The sequence below is a fragment of the Salmo salar genome, chromosome ssa12 (assembly GCF_905237065.1).
Source record: "Salmo salar chromosome ssa12, Ssal_v3.1, whole genome shotgun sequence".
Lineage (NCBI taxonomy): Eukaryota > Metazoa > Chordata > Actinopteri > Salmoniformes > Salmonidae > Salmo > Salmo salar.
The window spans coordinates 44004358-44026204 of NC_059453.1; the positions used below are offsets into that span (position 1 = coordinate 44004358).

Below are 21847 nucleotides of genomic sequence, written 5' to 3' on the forward strand. Positions count from 1 at the left end.
GACGTGCACACACAGACACACACAAACACACACACAGTGTACCAGACCTGGGTTCAAATCAGGGGTTCGAACCGGTTCAAGAAGCAGAACTGAAAAATAAAAAAGAATGACCTTTTCAGAGGAACGGAACCAGATCCGGGAATGAAAGTGATCTCTAGTGTTTCGGAACATAACAGTTATTTTAAGATTTGGAGAACTGGTTAATAATGTTAATTTTAGTTCCACAAATATTCGTAATGTCTAGTATATAATTTTGTAATTCAATGAAGTTTTAATGCTAGTAATAGCCTAAACACATTCCAATTCACATCATGCCATGATGTTCAGTGCCTTAAACCAATCCCCTTCCATGTCCACCCCTCTCTCTTGCTCTCTACCCGTGAAATTTCAGTCGCATCTCGCGCCTGCACTTAGTTGACCATTTTATCCGTTCCACAGTAAGCTGCTCTAGCGGCGCTAATTGGGGGAGTATTTCATGCTGAAAACCTTATATTAAACAACAATGGTATTCGCTAAGTTGATGGTTTATACACTGAGTGTATGAAATATTAGGAACACCAGCTCTGAAGTACTCAAAAGAGCCACTAGATGTCTTGTGATAGATTACATAAAATCCTTGAAAGATACCAAAATTCTAGTCATTTACTGGCAAACATCAAACGTTTCCTGTAGTATACCCTTCCTTTCCAACCCTAGATCCAACTCCTGGTTCAAATTCTTGTGTATTTCAGTATCTGGTATTTAAAATACTTTTTGCGGTGTATTTAATTATTTCCAAAACAAATACTTGTATTTTGTATTTGAATTGTTATAATTATAAAATAAAATACTTTCCTGGAAGACTATTTGAAACCAAAAATATTTCAAATAGCCTCAAATACTTTACATCCCATATCTTCCACCAACTACTGATCCTTTGAAATTCGGGAAGACACAAATAACCAACACTGAGCAGAGTTGCTGCTGAGTACCTGCATGTCCCAGCATCCTCTGCAGCTGTAGAGCGGCTTTTCAGCATTGAAGGGCTTATCTTCAGACCAGATCACTGCACAAACCCTGGTGTTTTTGAAATGTAACACAGCATCTTGTCCTCTTTCATGGGCTGTATTGTTACGTTGTCTAATGATTGGAGACAGGCGCAGGAATACAAAATAGTTTTTACAAAATTTCTCCACCCAAACAAAAGAGCAAGGTGTAAACCTCTAAATAATACATGGGACGAGACCCATAAAACAAGTGCACAAAAACACGAAGCATGGAAGCCGATACAATAGCACAGGTACTCACAGAACCAACAGACATGGCAACAATAACCGACAAGGACAATGAGGAACAGAGGGCACATATATACCCTAATCAGGGGGAATGGGAACCAGGTGTGCGTAATGTTACAAGACAGTCCGGGGTTGGTGGTAATGAATCCAGTTCAGTGACACCTAGAAGGCTGGTGACGTAAACCTCCGGAGCTGGTGAACGGAATGAGCAGCAGTACCGGGGGGATCCGTGATAGTACACCCCCTGACGCGCTGCACAAACAGCGGGACGACACTGGCCTCGGGGATGACCACAGGGACACGGTGCGGGTCGGTCCGGGCACCGACAGTGAAAATCCCTGGTCAACAAAGCGTCCAGGATGTCCACCGCAGGAACCCAGCACCGCTCCTCTGGGCCGTACCCATCTAAGTCGATGAGGTACTGGAGATGTCCCGCCCGATGCTTCAAATCCAGGACTTCATGGACCAAGTACGCCGGACCTCCCTCGATGTCCAGAGGAGGAGGCGGGGCATCACTGGGTCCAGCCTCAGTGAGGGGACCAGGTACCACTGGCCTGAGGAGAGACAAATGAAAAGTTGGGTTAATGCGGTAATCAGCAGGGAGTTGTAAACGGTACTTTACCTCATTATCCCTCCGCAGGACTTTAAACGTCCCCACAAACCGCGGGCTCAGCTTCCAGCAGGGCAGGTGGAGGGTGGAGAGCCAGACCCGGTCACCTGGAGAGAAGACAGGCACCTCACTGTGGTGGCGGTCGGCCTGTTCCGTGTGCTGATGCACGGCCCGCTGGAGACGAGTGTGTGCAGCATTCCAGGTCTCCTCAGTGCGCTGAAACCACTCGTCCACCGCAGGGGCCTCGGTCTGGCTCGGATGCCAAAGTGCCAGGGCCGGCTGAGACCCCAACACTCACTGTGAGGTTAGTGGAGGAGTGGCGGAGGGAATTCTGCGCGTACTCAGCTCAATGTAGAAAATCCGCCCACTCCCCCAGCCGGTCCTGACAGTAACACCTCAGGAACCTGCCCACTTCCACTTCCTGACCCTCTCCACCTGTCCATTAGCTCAGCAGTGTGAGGCTGACCGTGACCACCAAGCGTTCCATGAACGATTTCCATATGTGTGAGGTGAACTGAGGGTCACGATATGACACAATGTCCTCTGGGATCCCGTAGTGCCGGAAGACATGCGTTAAAAGAGCCTCCACGATTTGCATGGCTGATGGGAGCCCAGGCAGAGGAAGGAGGCGACAAGCTTTGGAAAACCGGTTCCCCTGGGAGGGGGGAAGGTCATTGACAAAGTCCACCGAGAGGTGAGACCAGGACAAGTACATTAGAGTGTCTAGTTTGAGAAACAGACGCCTCACAAGTCCTCAGCTGGCAGCTTCATTAAATAGTACCCGCAAAACACCAGTCTCAACGTCAACAGTGAAGAGGCGACTCAGGGATGCTGGCCTTCACAATCCTTCACAATCCAATCCACAATCCTTCGCACACATCGTTGTACGAGATCTTCGGTTTCTTGTCTTTGTTTCGGGCCATTTTGAGCCTGTAATTGAACACACAAATGCTGATTCTCCAGATACTCAACTATTCTAAAGAAGGCCAGTTTTATTGCTTATTTAACCTTTCTGGCGCAGGCGTTCCGCTAGCAACCCAGCTCGACAACATCTGGTGAAATTGCAGAGTGCGAAATTCAAATTACAGAAATAGAAATATTTAACATTCATGAAAATACAAGTGTCACACATCAAAATAAAGCTTAACTTCTTGTTAATCCAGCCGCTGTGTCAGATTTCAAAAAGGCTTTACGGCGAAAGCACACCATGCGATTATCTGAGGACAGCGCCCCGCATACAAAAGCATGAAAAACGTTTTTCAACCAGGCAGGTGCGCCACGAAAGTCAGAAATAGCGATATAATAAATGCCTTACCTTTGAAGATCTTCTTCTGTAGGCACTCCAAAAGGTCCCAGCTACATCACAAATGGTCCTTTTGTTCGATAAAGTCCTTATTTATTTCCCAAAAAACTCAGTTTAGCTGGCACGCTTTATTCGATAATCCACCGGTTTCCCTCCTTCAAAATGCATACAAAATGAATCCCAAACGTTACCAATAAACTTCTCCAAACAAAGTTTATAATCAAACCTCAGATACCCTAATACATAAATAAATGATACAATTTAAGACGGAGAATCGTTATTGTCTTTACCGGAGTAAACAACAAAGAACGCGTTCTCATCCACGCGCATGAAAACACTAAAGCCAAAATGGGAGCCACTTTGAAAAACTACAAATTCTAGCTAATTTTTCCAAAAACAAGCCTGAAGCTCTTTCTAAAGACTATTGTCATCTAGTGGAAGCCCTAGGAACTGCAATCTGGGAGGATTTCGCCTCATAATAAACATGACAACCATTGGAAACAGTGGTAGGCTGAAAATATATCTTTTTTGGATGGTTTGTCCTTGGGTTTTCGTCTGCCATATCAGTTCTGTTATACTCACAGACATTATTTTAACAGTTTTAGAAACTTTAGAGTGATTTCTATCCAAATCTACCAAGTATATGCATATTCTAGCTTCTGGGCCTGAATAACAGGCAGTTTACTTTGGGCACGCTTTTCATCCAGACGTCAAAATACTGTCCCCTAGCCCAAAGAGGTTTTAATAAGGACAACAGTTTTCAGCTGTGCTAACATAAATGCAAAATGGTTTTCTAGTGATCAATTAGCCTTTTAAAGTGATAAACTTGGATTAGCTAACACAACGTGCCATTGGAACACAGGAGTGATAATTGCTGATAATGAGCCTCTGTACGCCTATGTAGATATTCCATTAAAAAATCCGCTGTTTCCAGCTACAATAGTCATTTACAACATTAACAATATCTACACTGTATTTCTGATCAATTTTATGTTATTTTATTGGGGGAAAAATTTGCTTTTCTTTTTTTTTTAAATGACATTTCTAATTGACCCCAAACCTTTGAACGGTAGTGTACATTCATAACTATTTTCAAAAACATACCAAATAACAATACATACTAAATTACAATATTTATTTGAGCTACTGTCATGTTACAGACAATAATAATTTTACAGACATACTCGTGATAACCTCAGTGCACTCTTCCTTGCTTTTTTCTCTCTTTATTTCACTTGTTCTCTACCTTTCTCACCTCTACTCTACTCTTACTTCCTCTCTTCTCTTGTCACCTTACTCTCCCTTTCAGTCTTTCGAATCTCTGTGCTACACTTTAAATTCAACTCAAAATTCAACTCTGGAATGACAGAAGTATACATTTTTGTTTTGCCAAAGCAACACGTTGAAACCTTTTCTCCTATTATTCCTTCCTTCCTTCCTTCCTTCCTTCCTTCCTTCCTTCCTTCCTTCCTTCCTTCCTTCCTTCCTTCCTTCCTTCCTTCCTTCCTTCCTTCCTTCCTTCCTTCCTTCCTTCCTTCTGCGTCTCACTCAAGGCCTCAGCTGCTGGTGTTGGTCAGTACGGATGTGGAGCAGAATGTGGAGCAGCCTCGTCTGCTCTCGCTGACCAATCAGCTGAAAGCGGGTAAAGGGCTGACCATTGTGGGCACTGCCTTGGCAGGCACCTACCTGGAGAACCACCCCCAGGCCCAGCGGGCAGAGCAGGTTAGATACAGTTGAAGTCAGAAGTTTACATACACCTTAGCCAAATACATTTAAACTCAGTTTTTCACAATTCCTGACATTTAATCCTAGTAAAAATACCCTGTCTTAGGTCAGTTAGGATCACCACTTTATTTTAAGAATGTGAAATGTCAGAATAATAGTAGAGAGAATGATTTATTTCAGCTTTTATTTCTTTCATCACATTCCCAGTGGGTCAGAAGTTTACATACACTCAATTAGTATTTTATAGAATTGCCCTTAAATTGTTTACCTTGGGTTAAACGTTTTAGCTAGCCTTCCACAAGCTTCCCACAATAAAGTTGTGTGAATTTTGTCCCATTCCTCCTGACAGAGCTGCTGTAACTGAGTCAGGTTTGTAGGGCCCTCACTCGCACACACTTTTTCAGTTCTGCCCACAAATTTTCTATAGGATTGAGGTCAGGTCTTTGTGATGGCCACTCCAATACCTTGACTTTGTTGTCCTTAAGCCATTTTGCCACAACTTTGGAAGTATGCTTGGGGTCATTGTCATTTGGAAGACCCATTTGTGACCAAGCTTTAACTTCCTGACTGATGTCTTGAGATGTTTCAATATATCCACATAATGTTCCTCCCTCATGATGCCATCTATTTTGTGAAATGCACCAGTCCCTCCTGCAGCAAAGCAACCCCACAACATGATGCTGCCACCCCCGTGCTTCACAGTTGGGATGAAGTTTTTCAGCTTGCAAGCCTCCCCCTTTTCCTCCAAATGTAACAATGGTCATGATGGCCAAACAGTTCTATTTTTGTTTCATCAGACCAGAGGACATTTCTCCAAAAAGTACGATCTTTGTCCCCATGTGCAGTTGCAAACCGTTGTCTGGCTTTTTATGGCGGTTTTGAACCAGTGGCTTCTTCCTTGCTGAGCGGCCTTTCAGGTTATGTCAATATAAGACTCGTTTTACTGTGGATATAGATACTTTGTACCTGTTTCCTCCAGCATCTTCACAAGGTCCTTTGCTGTTGTTCTGGGATTGATTTGCACTTTTCGCACCAAAGTACGTTCACCTCTAGGAGACAGAACGTGTCTTCTGCCTGAGCGGTATGACTGCTGTGTGGTCCCATGGTGTTTATACTTGCGTACTATTGTTTGTACAGATGAACGTGGTACCTTCAGGCGTTTGGAAATTGCTCCCAAGGATGAACCAGACCTGTGGAGGTCTACAATTTTTTTTCTGAGGTCTTGGCTGATTTCTTTTGATTTTCCCATGATGTCAAGCAAAGAGGCACTGAGTTTGAAATATATTCACAAGTACACCTCCAATTGACTCAAATGATGTCAATTAGCCTATCAGAAGCTTCTATGTCCATGACATCATTTTCTGGAATTTTCCAAGCTGTTTAAAGGTACAGTCAATTTAGTGTATGTAAACTTCTGACCCATTGGAATTGTGATACAGTGAATTATAAGTGAAATAATCTGTCTGTAAACAATTGTTGAAAGAAATTACTTGTGTCATGCACAAAGTAGATGTCCTAACCGACTTGCCAAAACTATAGTTTGTAACAAGAAATTTGTGGAGTGGTTGAAAAACGAGTTTTAATGACTCCAACCTAAGTGTATGTAAACTTCCGACTTCAACTGTACCAGGCAGATCTCATGGCATCCCACTGCATATCACACAAACAGCACTACTCTCCGATCTGGACTGATTTAGACTTGATCCTGTGACTCTGTTCGAATATTCACACTAGCGTACCACCTGAAATAAAGGTGTACGTAAAATCAGTGTCACCACGGTCCATTTCACCCTTCAACTGCTGGGCAAGTTGTTGACCCTTACTGCCCTCTGTGGCTTAGTTGGTTCCCTTACACTGCTCTCACTCTCTTTCATCCCCTCTCCTCTCTACTATCCCTCCCCATCTCCCTCCCTCTCTCCTCTGCCCTTCATTCTCTCTCTCACCCCCTCATCCCCTCCAGTCTCTGCGTAAGCTGATGGAGACAGAGAAGGTGAAGGGCTTCTGCCAGGTCACCATCTCGTCCAACATGCGTGACGCCACCTCCCACCTGCTCCAGGCCAGTGGGCTGGGCGGTCTCATGCACAACACGGTGCTGGTCAGCTGGCCGCGCAACTGGAAGCAGGCTGACGACCACCAGACCTGGAGGGACTTCATCGGTGGGTCACAAAGGGGGTCAAGGGTGGATGGTCAAGTAGGATGGGGGGGGGGGGGAGTAGGAAAAACAAGCACATTATTTATCTAGGTTATTACTGTCTTATTACCATGTCACCTTTCTAAGTAAATTCTGGTCATTTTTGCACCGTACACTGAATCAGATCTGTCGGTTGAACTTTAAATCAGGATCTTTGGGGGAGGTTGCAAACATATCATTAAAGATAATCCTTATGTTTTGTTTTTTTGTACACAACATTATCACTTTAATCCATATTGTACCTATACTGGATGTTACATGAACTATCAGATCTTCACAAGATCTTCCATAAAGGTTACTGAGTGATCATCAGACTCATATTAGATTAAATCCCCCCTCTTCCCTCTCTGTCCTGTCCTGCAGAGCTGGTTAGGGAGACCACGGCCGCTCACCTAGCCCTGCTGGTGCCCAAGAACATCGCTGCCTTCCCGTCCAATGGAGAGCGCTTCTCAGAGGGCCACATTGACGTGTGGTGGATTGTCCATGATGGAGGCATGCTGATGCTGCTGCCTTTCCTTCTGCGCCAGCACAAGGTAGGCTGCCTACCACACGCCCTCCCTGAGACATGGGTCGCATTGCATTGGCCATGTTTAATATAGACATTATTAAACTTTATTTATAAACTCGGTGGTTCGAGCCCTGAATGCTAATTGGCTGACAGCCGTGGCACAACAAACCGTATATATTTATTTTTACTGTTCTAATTATGTTTGTAACCAGCTTATAATAGCAATAAGGCACCTCGGGGGTTTGTGATATACGGCCAATTTACCTTGGCTAAGGGCTGTGTCCAGGCACTCCACGTTGTGTCGTACATAAGAACAGCCCTGAGTCGTGGTATATTGTCCATATTCCACACCCCCTCGGGCCTTATTGCTTAAATATATAGCTAGTCATGCACTCAGTTTTATAGTAAAGTGCAATGTACATTTTAAAAAACTATAGTGCAGGGCATTCGTACAATCAGTGCGTTAACTAATGCAGTTTCTATACATCATCATGAAGGTTCCAACCAGATTACTGTATTTTTTTACATATTTTTTTTATTTAACTAGGCAGGTCAGTTAAGAACAAATTCTTATTTACAATGACGGCCTACTCCGGCCAAACCCGGACGACGCTGGGCCAATTGTGCTCCGCCCTATGGGACTCCCAATCACGGCCGGTTGTGATACAGCCTGGATTCAAACCAGGAACTGCAGTGACGCCTCTTGCACTGAGATGCAGTGTCTTAGACTGCTGCGCCACTCGGAAGCCCAACCTGTATAACAGGTTATAGATGAGTGAGTTACAATGGTCTTTCCTACCGACAGGTGTGGAGGAAGTGCGGATTACTGCATGACAGGTTATAGATGAGCAGGTGCCACTGGTCTTTTCTACTAACAGGTGTGGAGGAAGTGCAGGATGCGCATCTTCACTGTGGCCCAGATGGATGACAACAGCATCCAGATGAAGAAAGACCTGACCACCTTCCTGTACCACCTGCGTATCGATGCCGAGGTTGAAGTGGTGGAAATGGTAAGACTCCGTGTCTGTCTATGATCGTTTCAGATGTGATTAAATATACACAATGGGAGTTTACTTGTCAGTTGTTTACTCCAAATTTAGTCTTGAATGTTGGCTGTATGGATCATATTACATAGTTGATATAATATGAATCATCATTATATTATGTATGAAAGTGTGTTAGCTGTCTCCCATGTCCCTTGCAGTGCTGCTGTCCATCCAATAGACTGATGACACCAAACACAAAGTTGTCCATATGACATCCATAGGACGCCTGGTGTATCTGTCCATCCTCAATACGCTAACCCAGGCCTTCTCCTCTCTCAGCATGACAGCGACATCTCAGCCTACACCTATGAGAAGACCCTGGTAATGGAACAGCGATCGCAGATCCTCAAACAGATCAACCTGACCAAGACGGAGCGAGAGAGAGAGGTAGGGTTGCAAAGTTACCGGTAATTTACCAAAGTTACTGGAATTGTTGGTCATCTATGGCAATCTATGGTAACTTTGGTAATTTATACTTTTAAAAACTGTATTCATATATAGTATTCATTTTTTATATCTGTGTCCACACAGTCCATGCGTTTCTAGTGGATAGACCATATGGTTCATGAGAAAAAAGACAAATTAATGAAAAAAGTATCTAATCAACAATTGCATTATTTTCTATAAACTCTGCAACACTTCAAACAATTGACTTTTTTCACAACTACCACCAGTTTGGCAAGAAATCATTTACAACAAAGAGTATATATATATATATATATATATATATATATATATATATATATATATAAAAAATATTATATATATATTGTGGCAAACCTCTTCAAACCTCTTCAAAGTTAGGAGCGTTCTAAACGCCAACAGGTAAGCGGTCTAAACGCCAACAGGTAAGTCCAAAACAGTCCAGCTCGTACACGGTAAATCCAGCCAATGTAGATTGTCTCTTTCTCTATGGTTCATAGATCCTTTCCGCCCTCTCTCCTTCTTCCTGGTTTTTCTTGACCTTTTATCTGTGGGTCGGCTCCACCTTCTGAGGGTTCCCCTTGCTTCTGGGAATTGTAGTTTTGGCAGTCGGCCATTTTGTGATCTGTAGTTCTGATCGGGGTGGCCATTTTAGTGATCGGGCAGAGCCCGTTTATTAGTTCTGCCCTCACATATCTGCCATTTATCACTCGACCCCCTTCTTTGCCACACATCTCCCCCCCTAGATCCGACCCCCTAGGTCGGGCTACCGCAGCAAAATATGCATGCATGCGGGATAACCCATCCACATTTCCCATTTCCTTTCCTGCTCTGTGTTTCAAGTCAAAGTGAAACGGTTGGAGACTCAAAAACCACCGCATCACCCGAGCGTTCTTCTCTTTAGCCCTATGCATCCAGGTGAGTGGTGCATGGTCACTGATGAGGGTGAAGTGGCGCCCCAGCAGGTAGTATTTCAGGCTTTCCAGAGCCCACTTTACTGCCAGCGCCTCTTTCTCAACAACTGAGTAGTTGGTTTCCCGTGGTTCCAGCTTCCTGCTTAAAAACAGGATGGGGTGTTCCACCCCTTCTACCTCTTGGGACAGCACTGCTCCCAAGCCGACCTCTGAAGCATCCGTCTGAACCACAAACTCTCTCTCAAAGTCTGGTACCACCAGCACTGGATTACAGCAGAGGGCCTCCTGTAATGTCCTAAATGCTTTGGTGGCCCTTTCATCCCACTTGACCATGTTTGGCCCTCTGGCTCTAGTCATGTCGGTGAGTGGGGTGGCCACTGTGGCATAACTTGGGATGAACTTCCGGTAGTACCCGGTCAGCCCTAGGAAGGCTCGAACCTGCTTCTTATTTACTGGTTTCGGCCATTCTCTAATTGCCTCCACCTTCTTACGTTGGGGTTTGATTAATCCTCTTCCCACTGTGTATCCCAGATACTCCGTTTCCTCTAACCCCACATAACACTTGGCAGGGTTCGCCGTGAGCCCTGCCTTTCTAAGGGCGTCTAACACCGCCTGTACCCGGGGTAAGTGGGATTCCCGATCTGGGCTGTAGATCCCCACGTCATCTAAATAAGCTGCGGCGTATGTTTGGTGCGGTTTTAGGACCTTGTCCATGAGCCGTTGAAAGGTGGCTGGGGCCCTGTGTAGGCCGAATGGCATGACGGTGTATTGAAACAAACCGTCAGGGGTTGCAAAGGCTGTCTTTTCTTTGGCCCTGGGGGTCAGAGGAATTTGCCAGTACCCTTTTGTCAGGTCCAGGGTCGTAATGTACCGAGCTTTACCAATTTTCTCCAGTAGTTCGTCTACTCTGGGCATGGGGTAGGCATCAAACTTGGAGATTTCATTTACCTTCCGAAAGTCGTTACAGAACCGCAAAGACCCATCGGGCTTGGAGACCATCACAATTGGGCTAGACCACTCACTATGTGACTCTTCGATCACTCCAGCTGTCAACATTTTCTCCGTCTCTGCTCTAATCGCTGCCTGTCGAGCCTCGGGTACCCGATATGGCCTCATGCTCACTTTTCTCCCTGGTAGGGAAACGATATCATGAGCTGTAACCTCAGTTCGGCCGGGTACTTCTGAAAACACATCTCTGTTTTTCTGGATCAGGGTCTTTACTTCCTGTACTTGTGCTGGGGACAAAGTAGGTGAAATATTTACTTCAGCTGTCTCCTGAGTGTGTGTGGGGTACATGACCATTAGTGTTTCTCTCTCTCTCCATGCTTTTAACAGGTTTATGTGATAGATCTGTTCCTGGGGCCGTCGACCTGGCTGTCGGATCCGATAATTAACTTCTCCTATTCTCTCCAGTACTTCATATGGTCCTTTCCATGTGGCTAGTAGATTGCACTCTACCGTGGGGATCAGCACTAACACCTTATCTCCCGGTTGAAATTCCCTCAGGGTAGCCTGCCGGTTATAAGTGTGCCGCTGGTGCTCTTGTGCTTGTCTCATGTGCTCTCTGACGATGGGCATGACTGTGGCTATCCTGTTTTGCATTGCCGTGACGTGCTCTATGACACTAGTATACGGGGTGGATTGGTGTTCCCAGGTTTCCTGGGCGATGTCTAAGATTCCCCGGGGGTGCCTCCCATATACCAGCTCAAAGGGAGAAAACCCCAGCGAGGCTTGAGGAACCTCTCTAATGGCAAACATCAGATATGGCAACATGCAATCCCAGTTTTTCCCATCCTTGTCGATTACCTTCCTGAGCATTGACTTCAGGGTCCGGTTGAATCTCTCAACCAGCCCGTCCGTCTGTGGATGGCAAACCGATGTCCTCAACTGTTTCACCTGCCACAATTTACAAAAGTCCGCCATAAGGCGGGACATAAAGGGGGTCCCCTGGTCAGTAAGGATCTCCTTTGGGACCCCAACCCTGGTGAACAATAGCACTAGTTCCTTGGCGATATTTTTGGAAGCCATTGTCCATTGTGGCTATATGGACATGAACAATAGCCAAATAATTCAATTTCTGACTGATTTTCATTAATACACAAATGAACATTAATGAACATTATTCACATAGAATATTGCATTCTATTATACATCCTATCATATTCAAAAATTATTGAAAAAAAAGTAATGTATTATTAAGTTATATATTATCAGTTCATTAATCTACTTAATTGTATAGCCTAACAAATTCAAGAATGATTGACAATAAATAATTGTAATCAAATTAAAATGTTGACACATAATAATGAGTTTACCTGAATGCATCTCTATAGCCTAGGCATTAACAAAATATTCATACAAATATGATTAGGCCTCTCATAGACTAGGCCTTATAGAAAGAGGGTCAATCAAGTTAGGTCTGCCAAATGAATGTAGCATTTGAAAAAAAAAACATAAATCCAGCAATAGAGTATAACTTTTAACCTCTTACATCTAGACGTTCTGCTAGTGGAACACCTGCTCCAATATCCAATGATATGCGTGGCGCGAATTACAAATTCCTCAAAAATACAAAAACTTCAATTTTTCAAACATATGACTATTTCACAGCATTTTAAAGACAAGACTCTCCTTTATCTAACCACACTGTCCGATTTCAAAAAGGCTTTACAGCGAAAGCAAAACATTAGATTATGTCAGCAGAGTACCAAGCCAGAAATAATCAGACACCCATTTTTCAAGCTAGCAGATAATGTCACAAAAACCCAGAAGACAGCTAAATGCAGCACTAACCTTTGATGATCTTCATCAGATGACACACCTAGGACATTATGTTATACAATACATGCATGTTTTGTTCAATCAAGTTTATATTTATATCAAAAAACAGCTTTTTACATTAGCATGTGACGTTCAGAACTAGCATACCCCCCGCAAACTTCCGGAGGAATTTGCTAACAATTTACTAAATTACTCACGATAAACGTTCACAAAAAGCATAACAATTATTTTAAGAATTATAGATACAGAACTCCTCTATGCACTCGATATGTCCGATTTTAAAATAGCTTTTGGTGAAAGCACATTTTGCAATATTCTAAGTACATAGCCCAGCCATCACGGGCTAGCTATTTAGACACCCGGCAAGTTTAGCACTCACCAATATCAGATTTACTATTATAAAAGTTTGATTACCTTTTGTTGTCTTCGTCAGAATGCACTCCCAGGACTGCTACTTCAATAACAAATGTTGGTTTGGTCCAAAATAATCCATCGTTATATCCGAATAGCGGCGTTTTGTTCGTGCGTCCCAGACACTATCCGAAATGGTAAATCAGGGTCGCGCGCATGGCGCAATTCGTGACAAAAAATTCTAAATATTCCATTACCGTACTTCGAAGCATGTCAACCTCTGTTTAAAATCCATTTTTATGCAATTTTTCTCGTAGAAAAGCGATAATATTCCGACCGGGAATCTCCTTTTCGGCAAACAGAGGAAAAATCACAAAGACGGGGGCGGCCAGGTCACGCGCCTAAGCCCACAGTCCCTTGATCGGCCACTTGAGAAAGGCGATAATGTGTTTCAGCCTGGGGCTGGGATGATGACATTCTGTTTTTTCCCGGGCTCTGAGCGCCCATGGACGACGTAGGAAGTGTCACGTTAGAGCAGAGATCCTTTGTAAAAGATAGAGATGGCAAAGAAGTTCAAGAAATGGTCAGACAGGCCACTTCCTGTAAAGGAATCTCTCAGGTTTTGACCTGCCATTTGAGTTCTGTTATACTCACAGACACCATTCAAACAGTTTTAGAAACTTTAGGGTGTTTTCTATCCATATGTAATAAGTATATGCATATTCTAGTTACTGGGTAGGATTAGTAACCAGATTAAATCGGGTACGTTTTTTTATCCAGCCGTGAAAATACTGCCCCCTAGCCATAAGAGGTTAATCCTAAAAAAAATGTTGTTTCTAACATGCACAATTAGAAGCATCAATATATATATAGAGAGCAAGTATGACTAAATTCGAGCCCAGTAACTTTGCTCACTGCATCCTCCTTCGATTGTCTCGTCTGGCTGCCACGAAAAGCCCCCACTTACTGATCTGCACGAAGTGTGTGCGTGCCACTGGCGATGTACTGTACTTTGCTGGACATGCTAGCTGTTCTCTGCGGCGCATCATCACTTCAAACGCATACCGTCGTGGTGTTATCGGTTGGCCTACTAGTACTGGTAGTACCGGTAAAATGTAAATCATGAATCGCAAATCAACATACAGCTGACATACTTCTATTTCATCAATCATTTTGACTTCAATTTGGTTTGCACTGCTTGCACTGCGTCTTTGCTGATTAATGCCCTGATCTCTGGCCAGTCAATTGGTTAAATTACATTGTTGTTTCGTCTATTAATCGCTTCTAATAGATCTCAAAATGATGCAATAACCATGAATTTAACCGACTGTTTGTTTATAATGAGGGACGTCCCACGTTTAACATGGATACATAAATAGTAGGAATTTGCACTGGCTTCAGCCATGACGGCATGAGAGAGAAATTAAACATCTGCACGTCGCCTGCAGGTGCGAGCGTGTGTGATTCACTGTCCAATCCGAGGCTCGAATATGATCTGAGAGCGTGATCTGAGGCTGTTTGGTCTCTTGGGCATTAATTTGGGAAAGCCTCAAGGGAGAGCAGACAGAGCATTATAAACAAAGAGCCACATATATTGGCCAAAAAATAACACATCAGATTACTTTTCTTATTTTTTTTCGGTGTATGGAGAAAGTGAGGCGGGGCATCCATTAAACAGTAATTCAACTTTGTCTGGCCACCATGCACATTACCCTTTGCAACACATCAATGAACCATGTCTGAAAAGCCGGTTTGGTTTCATAAAGAGAAAAACAAACAAGATACTCAAATCAAATCAAATCAAAGTTTATTTGTCACGTGCGCCGAATACAACAGGTGTAGACCATACAGTGAAATGCTTACTTACAGGCTCTAACCAATAGTGCGAGAAGAAAAAGGTATATGTGTGTGTGTGTTTGTGTAGGTAAGTAAAGAAGTAAAACAACAGTAAAAAGACATTTGAAACTAAGAGTAGCAAGGCTATATACAGACACCGGATAGTCAGGCTTATTGAGGTAGTATGTACATGTGGGTATGGTTAAAGTGACTATGCATATATGATGAACAGTAGCATAAAAAGAGGGGTTGGCGGGTTGTAATGTTGTAATGACATTAGCACTCCTCAATGCTTCATTTAACCTGGACACTATAAAGCCAGTGTGTGTACATCCAATATGTTTCCGGATGCTGGGTAAACCGATCAAGACATAAGAACATAAAGAATGCATCGCACAGTATTGCTGCACCCAAACATAATTAAATTGTCTACATTGACAGACAATGTTCTGAAAACGTCAATGTTCACATCAATGTTCATAACCTTGTTTTGTCTCCATGTAGACAATACCAAACAAGAAATGTGTCATGTTGTGATGATATTAGCACTCCAATGTCTAATTCACACTATAGGGCTGACCCGAACAGAACTGTGCTGGTTTGCATATTTAATTTTTTCGTTGTCTCCTCTAGCACGATTCCAGTAACTACGATGGGTGCGAAACCAGGCCAGCCCAGTACAGCTTGGCTTGGCTAAGTTTAGTTTGGCTCAGTAGTGTGAAATGCTTTATTCAGCTCTTTGTCTTCTTTCCGCAGATCCAGAGCATCACAGATTCATCCCGCGGATCCATCCGGCGTAAGAACCCGGCAGCTGCAACCACCCAGATGAGTGTGACCGAGGAACAGCCCGGTGGGAGCAGCAAGGAGGAGGAGAAACCCGAGGAGGAGGTTGGTACTGGTACTGTCCGGTCAACTGAGCCACATTCACTCTAACCAGGGTGTATAATTAAGAATTAATGCTATGAGGCCAGTGCTGGCAAAGACTTGAAAGCAGAGTAGTCAATTGACTTGTGAGGGGTTGTAATGTGATTGTGAACTACTGGTGTATAAACATTAGGAGATTAGTGGTTTTGACCCTGGGGTGGTGGTTTTTCAGACTTCCTTAATGTTTTATCCTGTGAGGATAATTGCAGTCAGCATAGTCAAGGAATGGTTAGGAATGATTAAAGGACTGGGGTTGTGAACCACTGGTGTTGACATTGGGAGGTCAGTGGTTTTTACCTTTAGGTAGTGGTTTTTCAGGTTTCCAACTGGTTCTACAGGTGGGTGGGGTTTTATGCTTCGAGGACAGTTGCAGTCAGGCACAGTCCAGGAAATAATGTTTAAGGGGCTGGGGTTGTGAACCACTGGTGTTGACATTAAGAGGTCAGCGACCCTGAGGTAGTGTTTTTTTACACTTCCAACTCGCTTTACAGTGGGTTTTTTATGTTTCTTTTTTTGAGGTCAGGCACAGTCAGGGAATGGTTAAGGGATAAGGGAAGACTCACACAGCCTCTCGACTGGTCAGGGTGTTTCTTGCATTGGATACCAGGATTTTTTATTTGAACCTTTATTTTAACAGGGAGTCATACTGAGACCAACGTTTATTTACAGATGAGCCCTGAATTCCATAAAATACAGAAAATACACACCAAAATATAAATCCAAAATGTAAGCAGAAAGAAAAGCACAGTCATAAAAAACAAACACATTTATCAGTAATAAGGGCCTCAATCAGCTTTCTGAATTGCCCTAGAGGCACCAGAATAAAAAGTAAGAACATTTTGAAGATTGTTCCACAAATAAGGGGCAAGAAAACTAAAAGCTCAGGAGAGACCAAAGGAATTTCCAGTCAGCCACCTCTGAGACTGGGTCTGCTAACTCTTGTCTAAAGATTATGTCTAAAGATTAGTAATGATGATACAGTTGAAGTCGGAAGTTTACATACACTTAGGTTGGAGTTATTAAAACTTGTTTTCAACCACTCCACAAATTTCTTGTTACAAACTATAGTTTTGGCAAGTCGGTTAGGACATCTACTTTGTGCATGACACAAGTAATTTTTCCAGAAATTGTTTACAGACAGATTATTTCACTTATAATTCACTGTATCACAATTCCAGTGGGTCAGAAGTTTACATACACTAAGTTGACTGTGCCTTTAAACAGCTTGGACAATTCCAGAAAATGATGTCATGGCTTTAGAAGCTTCTGATTGGCTAATTGACATCATTTGAGTCAATTGGAGGTGTACCTGTGGATGTATTTCAAGGCCTACCTTCAAACTCAGTGCCTTTTTGCTTGACATCATGGGAAAATCAAAAGAAATAAGCCAAGACCTCAGAAAAGAAATTGTAGACCTCCACAAGTCTGGTTCATCTTGGGAGCAATTTCCAAACGCCTGAAGGTACCACGTTCATCTGTACAAACAATAGTACGCAAGTATAAACACCATGGGACCACACAGAAGTCATACCACTCAGGAAGAAGACACGTTCTGTCTCCTGGAGATGAACGTACTTTGGTGTGAAAAGTGCAAATCAATCCCAGAACAACAGCAAAGGACCTTGTGAAGATGCTGGAGGAAACAGGTACAAAAGAATCTATATCCACAGTAAAACGAGTCCTATATCAACATAACCTGAAAGGCCGCTCAGCAAGGAAGAAGCCACTGCTCCAAAACCGCCATAAAAAAAAGCCAGACTACGGTTTGCAACTGCACATGGGGACAAAGATCGTACTTTTTGGAGAAATGTCCTCTGGTCTGATGAAACAAAAATAGAACTGTTTGGCCATCATGACCATCATTACGTTTGGAGGAAAAAGGGGGAGGCTTGCAAGCTGAAGAACACCATCACAACTGTGAAGCATGGGGGTGGCAGCATCATGTTGTGGGGAGGTGCTTTGCTGCAGGAGGGACTGGTGCACTTCACAAAATAGATGGCATCATGAGGCAAGAAAATTATGTGGATATATTGAAGCAACATCTCAAGACATCAGTTAGGAAGTTAAAGCTTGGTCGCAAATGGGTCTTCCAAATGGACAACGACCCCAAGCATACTTCTAAAGTTGTGGCAAAATGGCTTAAGGACAACAAAGTCAATGTATTGGAGTGCCCATCACAAAGACCTGACCTCAATCCTATAGAAAATTTGTGGGCAGAACTGAAAAAGCGTGTGCGAGCAAGGAGGCCTACAAACTTGACTCAGTTACACCAGCTCTGTCAGGAGGAATGGATCAAAATTCACCCAACTTATTGTGGGAAGCTTGTGGAAGGCTACCCGAAACATTTGACCCAAGTTAAAAAATGTAAGGGCAATGCTACCAAATACTAATTGAGTGTATGTAAACTTCTGACCCACTGGGAATGTGATGAAAGAAATAAAAGCTGAAATAAATAATTATCTCTACTATTATTCTGACATTTCAAATTCTTAAAATAAAGTGGTGATCCTAACTGACCTAAAACAGGGCATTTTTACTAGGATTAAATGTGAGGAATTGTGAAAAAATGAGTTTAAATGTAGTTGGCTAAGGTGTATGTAAACTTCCGACTTCAACTGTAGGTACAGTGGGACTTTTGGTAAAAGAGCTTTTTAAATGAAAACATAGCAATGTATCAAGCTATTTGACATCAAAGAGGGCCAACTAACTTTCTGGAAGAGAATGCAGTGATGAGTACTAAAATTGTCGCCCGTAATAAAGCACAGTGCACTATGATAAAGTGCATCAAACGGCTTTAATGAAGTGGCAGCTGCATTCATATATATCTAGGAACGTCGACTGAATAATCTGCTTTCTACTATTTAGCAAGACGCAGGACCTATTTCTATAGAGAAGACCAGTTTTATTCTCAGCTTCCTAACTAACGCATCAATATGCTTTTTAAAAGACAGCTTTTCATCTATCCAGATGGCAAGATATTTGTAGCAGGGAGACGATCAATATGGACACCATCCAAAGTACATGTGCTTAAATCATCACTTATTTTTATGCGCTTTAGAGAACAACATATACTTAGTTTTACCTGCATTCAGTATTAATTTCAGGTCAATAAAGTATTACAGTCTATTCTGTAATAGAATGAAGGCAGACTGTAGTTTAGATAGAGCCTGGTCAACTGTGGGAGCAATATTATACACAACAGTGTCATCGGCATACAAGCGCAGGTAAAAAAACCAATTGACATATAAGTCGATATTATTAATGTAAACAGTAAAAAGAACAGGACCCAGAATCGACCCCTATGGGACACCTTTCGTAATATCCAGGAAACTGTATTTAACACCATCAGTAGATTGTACATAGTGGTTAGAGCGTTGGGCTGGTTAGAGGTTGTTGGATCGAATCCCCGAGCTGACAAGGTAAAAATCTGTCATCTGCCCCGAGCAAGGCAGTTATCCCACTGTTCCCCGGTTCGTCGCAGACGTGTATGTCGATTAAGGCAGCCCTCCGCAACTCTCTGATTCAGAGGGGTTGGGTTAAATGTTGATTAAGGCAGCCCCCTGCACCTCTCTGTTTCAGAGGGGTTGGGTTAAATGCGGAAGACACATTTCAGTTGAATGCATTCAGTTGTACAACTGACTAGGTATCCCCCTTTCCCTTACATTGAGTTCTATATGTCAAGTCATTTTTAAACCAGTTGCATGCAGCCTGGTCTAGGCCAGTTTAGGAAAGCCTCTGAATTAGCAGTGAGTGATCAACAGTATCGAACGCCTTTGACAGATCAATGAAGAGGGCAGCACAATGTTGCCTTTTATCCATACAGTTAACCACATATTTTATGACCAGGGATGCAGCAGAGATAGTGCTATGACTTGGTCTAAAACCCAACTGATGCACATTTAGAATATATTTCATAGATAAGAAAGATCTTAGCTGAGAATTAACTTCTCTAGGGCCAGTGGGACGATTTCGTCCCACCTACGTAACAGCCAGTGGAATCCTGTGGCGCGTTATTCAAATACCTTAGAAATGCTATTACTTCAATTTCTCAAACATATGACTATTTTACACCATTTTAAAGACAAGACTCTGGTTAATCTAACCACACTGTCCGATTTCAAAAAGGCTTTACAATGAAAGCAAAACATTAGATTATGTCAGCAGAGTACCCAGCCAGAAATAATCAGACACCCATTTTTCAAGCTAGCATATAATGTCACAAAAACCCAGAAGACAGCTAAATGCAGCACTAACCTTTGATGATCTTCATCAGATGACACACCTAGGACATTATGTTATACAATACATGCATGTTTTGTTCAATCAAGTTCATATTTATATCAAAAAACAGCTTTTTACATTAGCATGTGACGTTCATAACTAGCATACCCTCCGCAAACTTCCGGGGAATTTGCTAACAATTTACTAAATTACTCACGATAAACGTTCACAAAAAGCATAACAATTATTTTAAGAATTATAGATACAGAACTCCTCTATGCACTCGATATGTCCGATTTTAAAATAGCTTTTTGGTGAAAGCACATTTTGCAATATTCTAAGTACATAGCCCAGCCATCACAGGCTAGCTATTTAGACACCCGGCAGGTTTAGCCTTCACCAATATCAGATTTACTATTATAAAAGTTTGATTACCTTTTGTTGTCTTCGTCAGAATGCACTCCCAGGACTGCTACTTCAATAACAAATGTCGGTTTGGTCCAAAATAATCCATCGTTATATCCGAATAGCGGCGTTTTGTTCGTGCGTCCCAGACACTATCCGAAATGGTAAATCAGGGTCGTGCGCATGGCGCAATTCGTGACAAAAAAATTCTAAATATTCCATTACCGTACTTCGAAGCATGTCAACCGCTGTTTAAAATCAATTTTTATGCAATTTATCTCGTAAAAAAGCGATAATATTCTGACCGGGAATCTCCTTTTCGGCAAACAGAGGAAAAATCACAAAGACGGGGGTGGCCAGGTCACGCGCCTAAGCCCACAGTCCCTTGATCGGCCACTTGAGAAAAGCGATAATGTGTTTCAGCCTGGGGCTGGGATGACGACATTCTGTTTTTTCCCGGACTCTGAGCGCCTATGGAAGACGTAGGAAGTGTCACGTTAGAGCAGAGATCCTTTGTAAAAGATAGAGATGGCAAAGAAGTTCAAGAAATGGTCAGACAGGCCACTTCCTGTAAAGGAATCTCTCAGGTTTTGACCTGCCATTTGAGTTCTGTTATACTCACAGACACCATTCAAACAGTTTTAGAAACTTTGGAGTCTTTTCTATCCAAAGCCAATAATTATATGCATATTCTAGTTACTGGGCAGGAGTAGTAACCAGATTAAATCGGGTACGTTTTTTATCCAGCCGTGAAAATACTGCCCCCTAGCCATAACAGGTTAACCATCGAGTCAGCTGAAGGCTTGCAGATTGACTGACCAGGGTCAACTACACCACTGTTTTTCTCAAATAAAAAGCCTGCCGAGATAAAATAAAATATCATTAAAACCAGACAGAACTTGCTAAGGCAGGGAAGAAGAGGAATTTGTATGTTTCAGTGCATTTACTGTTTTCCAAAAGTTTGAAGGATCACCAGTAGAGTCAGAGATGGAGCTTAAAAAGATGCTTGATTTATCTTTGTTAACCTCTATGGGACCGGCGGGACGAATTCGTCCCACCTACGTAACAGCCACTGCCAGCCTGTGGCGCGATTTTCAAAATCTTCAAAATCCTATTACTTCAATTTCTCAAACATATGACTATTTTACAGCCATTTAAAGATAAGACTCTCGTTAATCTAACCACACTGTCCGATTTCAAAAAGGCTTTACAACGAAAGCAAAACATTAGATTATGTCAGCAGAGTACCAAGCCAGAAATAATCAGACACCCATTTTTCAAGCCAGCATATAATGTCACCAAAACCCAGAAGACAGCTAAATGCAGCACTCACCT

The 21847-nt window shown here is 42.7% G+C and overlaps 1 protein-coding gene across 5 annotated transcripts in view; it reads left to right on the forward strand.

Moving 5' to 3' along the window:
• Window positions 1-21847, forward strand: part of LOC106565077 (solute carrier family 12 member 5) — a 338932-nt gene that overhangs the window by 300476 nt on the left and 16609 nt on the right. For all 5 annotated transcript variants that reach the window (XM_045691393.1, XM_014131710.2, XM_045691394.1 and 2 more), the window contains exons 17-22: window positions 4741-4909; window positions 6873-7068; window positions 7467-7636; window positions 8490-8621; window positions 8937-9044; window positions 15719-15850. In XM_045691393.1, the coding sequence (XP_045547349.1) occupies window positions 4741-4909; window positions 6873-7068; window positions 7467-7636; window positions 8490-8621; window positions 8937-9044; window positions 15719-15850 (907 nt within the window). The remainder of the gene's footprint in view (window positions 1-4740; window positions 4910-6872; window positions 7069-7466; window positions 7637-8489; window positions 8622-8936; window positions 9045-15718; window positions 15851-21847) is intronic.